General features: G+C 36.2%; 1 protein-coding gene across 1 annotated transcript; it reads right to left on the reverse strand.

Moving 5' to 3' along the window:
• Positions 1-531: 531 nt before the first annotated feature.
• On the reverse strand, positions 532-4,990 carry LOC148361761 (uncharacterized). The gene is made up of 7 exons (XM_088342520.1): positions 4,862-4,990; positions 4,616-4,783; positions 4,363-4,461; positions 3,489-4,283; positions 1,523-1,665; positions 1,214-1,323; positions 532-919 (listed from the first exon to the last, which is right to left on the reverse strand). The coding sequence occupies exons 2-7, from the start codon at positions 4,719-4,721 to the stop codon at positions 784-786; spliced, it is 1,389 nt and encodes a 462-aa protein (XP_088198646.1). The 5' UTR covers positions 4,722-4,783; positions 4,862-4,990; the 3' UTR covers positions 532-783.
• Positions 4,991-5,418: the final 428 nt, after the last annotated feature.

A 5,418-nucleotide genomic window follows, 5' to 3' on the forward strand; every position in this document is an offset into this window, starting at 1 on the left:
CCTGGACGGATCTATTGACACTAACAAAGATGTTATATAATGAAATTGTGAATATGTTTGATTTTCGAGAAGGTTTGTTCAAACCTCACTTTGTGTTTGCTGTTAAAAACGTAATATTGGAATATAATATTGTGAATGTGCTTAATTGCTGTTGAGATTGTCATGATTGTTTTCTGTTTTTAGTGTCAATAAATTTGTTCAAACCAAAAAAGATTATGTAAAAAAATAGCTAGCGAGATAGCTAGCTAGATAGCTAGCTAGCGAGATAGCTAGCTAGATAGCTAGCTAGCTCAATTGATAGATAGATAGATAGATAGATAGATAGATAGATAGATAGATAGATAGATAGATAGATAGATAGATAGATAGATAGATAGATAGATAGATAGATAGATAGATAGATAGATAGATAGATAGATAGATAGATAGATAGATAGATAGATAGATAGATAGATAGACATATTCCAATTCTTCTTTTCCGAGACATGTTGCATCATGTTATTAGAGACAAAAATAACACACGCAGGATAATTGGATTTTGAAAATGTTTTTATTTTTTTTTATTTTTATTTAGCACTAGGCTCGGAACAACCTGTTGAATTTGAAATAGAACATGTGTTTCAAACTTGATGCAACTGCAGGCAAAGTATGAACAGGAAACACCCTTATTTCAGGGATTTTGTACCATTTCATGATAGTTGTACTGTCTCTAACATGATTTCTTCAAAGGGAAGGGGGCAACAAGAGTGAATTTCCACATGGATTCACCTGTCCCAAAGGTATTTACATCTCACACACCCAATATCTCAATGAACTACATTTTTCATCATTCCATTCCGCGTTTCCTGAAGAACGATGCCAAAATTCACCACAGTCCTGGTTGCCATTGTAACTGTTTGGTTGACTATCAGCCCAAAACCTGCAATTTTGAGAGAATCGACAAATTGAAGGTATTTCTCACCACACTGTACAAACTCAAGATTGCCCACTAGCAGTCAAAGAGAGCATTTGGTTTGCAATTATTAACCTTAACCTTAAATGATTTGATAAAAAATGAACTCAGGTAAGGGCTTTTAGAACAGGTTGGAATTTCTTATCTGAGGTATGGGCTATCCCCTGTTCTCCTTACAAGTCTTCTATCCTTATTTTGAGTGTTTACTAAATCATAAACTTAACATTAGTAAAGCAAAATGTGAAAATGTGTTTTGCTTACTTTAGGGTGAGTGAAGTCCCATCTACCCACTTCCAGTGGCCTTCAACTCCTTCATCAGTCAGTCCCATCCAAACTTCTTTGTTATTTGAATACAAGTCATTAATAAATCTCTAGGAAAAGAAAGAGAACAAATTAGTTGCTTGTTTTTACATGTCGTCTCCTTAGATCAATACTACTTGAAAAGGTTTTGAATGTTGTATTTTGACTATGAGAAGTTGTGATTTGGCCCTCTCGTAGTTATTACAAATACAAGCAGGAAATTTGCTGGGCCTCCAAAATAATAGAAAATTTCATATCGACTCAACCCACCATTTCCTCTCGGCTGTTTATGATGATCAGGTCTGCCCCTTGACCTTTACAGTAGTCCCTGCTCAGGTACCAAGTCTTCTTGGATGAAGATGCGTAGTAGCAATTCTTTTCAAACTTCTTCCAGTCACTTGGACAGACTTTTTCTATTATGGAATGGTATGCATTGATAAAACAAAATATGACAAAAATAAATAAATAAATGCCCTCATAAAATTATTATTATTTTGATTTTTCATCCAGAAACATGTAGTTGCAAATAAAGTATTTGATAGAATGATATACTGTGCACAATAACAATATTGTTAGTTTGATTTTTTAGTGTGTCATAATGTTCCCATAGTTTAGGAGCTCTCCTATCAATTTCAGATTTGCATAATATTATGAACTGGGAGTTATCGGGATCATGTTGTTATTAATTTTCTACAGTATTATAGTGCCTAACAAAAGTAGTGCACCGCCCCTCACTCTTTTATTGCCACATTTCAGCCTTCAGACTTAAAGCTAAAAAACTTCAATATTTTTAAAGAATCAACAACATGTGGGACACAATCATAAACTCCAACCAAACTATTTCAAACTATTTCATTTACAACAAAACAACTGAAAAGTAGGTGTTGCAAAAATATTGGCCCCTGTTCTCTTAGCTCCGCCAAGTCAGTCCAGAAGTTTACTGATGACTTCTGAATGATCCACTGTCGACCTAAACGACCAAAAATGAACAGCACTGTGTCGTTAGGTCTCGGTTTAAATGCGCCTGCTCTTTGATGGGCTTAATGGTCTGTGAAAGTGTAATTGGAGAACAAACAGTATTATCACATCCAAAAAACACAAGCAAGTCCAGGGTTAAGTTTTTGAAGAGTTAAATGCAGGAATGGTATACAAGAAGATATTGCAACATTTACACATCTGCCAGAGCACTGTGTCAGCAATACTATCAACATAGAGAGAGAGAAAAACACTGCAAACCTACCAAGACTTGGACTAAACTTTTGGCCCAAACAAGGATAAAACTAATCAGAGAAGCAACAAAGAGGCCCATTTTCATGTTGGATGACCTGCAGGCTAACACAGCTGTAGCGGGACGATCTGTGTATAAGACAACTATTAGTCCTACTCTGCATAAATCTGCCATTTATGGAAGAGTGGCAAGAAAAAAAGCCCTTTCTGAAAAAATACCTTAAAAAGGCCCATTTGGCATTTGCAAGAAGATACACAAATAACATTTGGAAGAAGGTGCTCTTGTCAGATGAGAACAAAATTGAACTTTTTGTCTGAACGCAAAGTGTCACGTTGGGTGTAAGAGTAACACTGCATGTTACCCTGAAAACAACATTACCAAGCAAAAAGTACCGGTACCAATCGATACTTCCCTGTATTTACTTGGATCGGATCGATACCAAAATTCCAAGTATCGGTCACCCCTAGTACCTAAATTGCCATGGATTTGTACAAGAAGTTATGAAGTTATTTTGGTTTCATCCGAAACATCTCAAAACTACTTTGATCACTTATTTGGTTTCTCAGAAATATTTGCCCAGATGTATGTACCAAACATTTCTATATTCCTACAGTATGTATAATTGATCAAGTCTGACAGTAGAAAGTGCATTACAGTACCTACATTGCTATAGCAATATACAAGTTATATACAATATATAAGTTATATTGTTTTTTTGTGGGGATTTGTGAAAGGACTGGTTCATGTGCCCCCTATTCCAAAAGATGTGGATGAGTTGAAGGCATAATAGAAGTAGTTTAGACTCGTTTGATAAGAATTTTACTATTGGTTTGATGTGTGTCATGTAATCAATGGTGCACATTGAACATCTGTGTACATTACATTCCAAAATTGATATCATAAGCTTCCTGAATTTACAGATGTGTTTGTATACCCATAATATTTCTGAGATATTGAATGTCAAAATGTGCCTGTACTCCCTGTAATTGAAAAGTATCTACGCCTTACCTTTTAGGGTTTCGTTGAGTTTCTTGACCGTAGCCCGCAGCTCGTCCAGTTCCACAGTCATGTTGCTAATTTTCGTTCTCATCATGTCTCTCTCCGCTGTCACAATTTTCAAACGCATGTCAAGATCTTTTTTCTCTTTGATTGTGGAATTGTAGGAAACCATCAATTGGTCAGTGGCCTTCACGAGTGCGTTGTAAACAACTTGCAGAGTTTTCTTTTCCAACGTAAGATTTTGGTGACTGTTTGCAATGTTGTCTCTCTCACTGGACGAGGAGTTGTATTTCCCCTCTAGGTGCTCGATATCCTTGATTAAGTTGCTGTAGCTCATTTGCAGATTCTCTCTGGACCTTGTTACATTGTTGAATTTGTTCTGATAAGTGTCCCTCTCTTTAATTAAAGAGTCATAGTTGCCCTGTAAGACATTTTTGCTCCTGCTCAGAGAATCATACTTTGTTTGTATTAAATCTTTTGCAGTCGACATGGCATTGTTACTAGTCTGCAACTGCTCCTTAGTGGCCTTCACCTGCTCCAGTTCTTTGTTTAGAGCAGCGTTACTGTCTTGCAATATCTTCTGACTCTGTTTTAGTTGATTTGTTTCAGCTTTTAGCAAGTTGTTGTTGGTTTGTAATTGAGTTGTTGATTTGGATACGTAATCGTAACTTTGTTGTAAGTGGTCATGGTTGACTTCAAGGTTTTTCTTCTCATTCTGTACAGTCTTGAGTTGAGATTTAAGGTTGTCCTTTTCCCCCTCAACAGCTTCTAACTTCTTGTCATTGTCTTTTCCAACTTTGGAGTCTGCCACAGAGAGAAAAAAGCAATTTTCTCAAGGTGAGGCAGTTCGACAAAGTTTGGTCTTCTTTGGAGATCAACTCACAGTAGATAGATTGACCGATGACACCAACCACTAGGATAGCACACGTCAGCCCAAGGAAAATTGTGGCCGTCCGGAAGGGGCTGTTTCTCAAAGCATAAACTAGACATAACACAAAAAAATTACATTTGTAATTTAATAAAAAAAAAGGGTTGCTTTTCAATTGTAAGGCATTGACAAGACTATGCGTTGATATTGCTGTGTAAAGCATTTAGTTACATTTTCTTTGATATGACAAAACCAAAAATGTTGTTACCTGAATATTTAAGCCTGCCACCATTTATCATTAGGCGCTTGTAGGGGTTATTTCCATCGTCAATATCCATTGTTGTCTCTGTAGATGTTTGGTATTGAATAGACATTTTTTGTCTTTGTTTTCGAATGAGAGGACATTTATTGAGGTATCCAGCATCCGAATTTTTTTCTGTATGATTATTAGAATAAGCATTTAATTCAGGCCAATTTTATGTAAGGTTAAAGCAGTACAAACATGATTACTTACCTTTCCACTCCCAGCAGTTTGTATGAAATTGAATAAAAGAAAGTTTGAAGTAATCAAAATGTAGTTGCTATCCTGTGTGAAAAAGGAGGGTAGTGTGGAGAAAATTTATGCAACTGCGCAGCAACTTGGTCACAATTTCACAATATGAAAAATATTCCCGGAAGAAACAATTTTCCTAACCACATAAATGCTGAATGTGCTGTTTTTACCATGATCTGTACAAGAAGTCAACTGTATTTGTTCAATTTTCCCACACTCGATAACGTTTGCTCCTAAGCGGTAAACTTTCCAAAAAAATAAGTAAACAGGTCAATGGCACATTTAATTTGACTTTATTGTTATTTACCAATCGCATATGAGGATTGTGTATTGTCAATTGTCTTTATTGTCATTGATAACAGCATAGTCGTGCCTTTTATGTTCAAAGGGAACTACTTTCAGTGTAATAACATTGTCTACAGGCACGTAACTGCATGGGTCGGTCATCGAGTCCTGGATTAGGGTTGGGGTTAGGGATAGGGTTAGGGTTAGGGTTAGGTTAGGAAGCAATCTTTTTT

This window comes from Urocampus carinirostris, chromosome 8 (genome assembly GCF_059441175.1).
Source record: "Urocampus carinirostris isolate Australia breed hairy pipefish chromosome 8, RoL_Ucar_1.0, whole genome shotgun sequence".
Taxonomy (NCBI): Eukaryota; Metazoa; Chordata; class Actinopteri; order Syngnathiformes; family Syngnathidae; genus Urocampus; species Urocampus carinirostris.

Excerpts from the sequence above, each read along its gene's own strand:
- LOC148361761 (XM_088342520.1), bottom strand. The coding sequence starts at position 4,721 with ATGTCTATTCAATACCAAACATCTACAGAGACAACAATGGATATTGAC. Across the intron at positions 1,666-3,488 it reads ACTCAACGAAACCCTAAAAG|AAAAAGTCTGTCCAAGTGAC; the intron begins GTAAGGCGTAGA and ends ATTCCATAATAG. Across the intron at positions 920-1,213 it reads GGGACTTCACTCACCCTAAA|GTTTTGGGCTGATAGTCAAC; the intron begins GTAAGCAAAACA and ends TCAAAATTGCAG.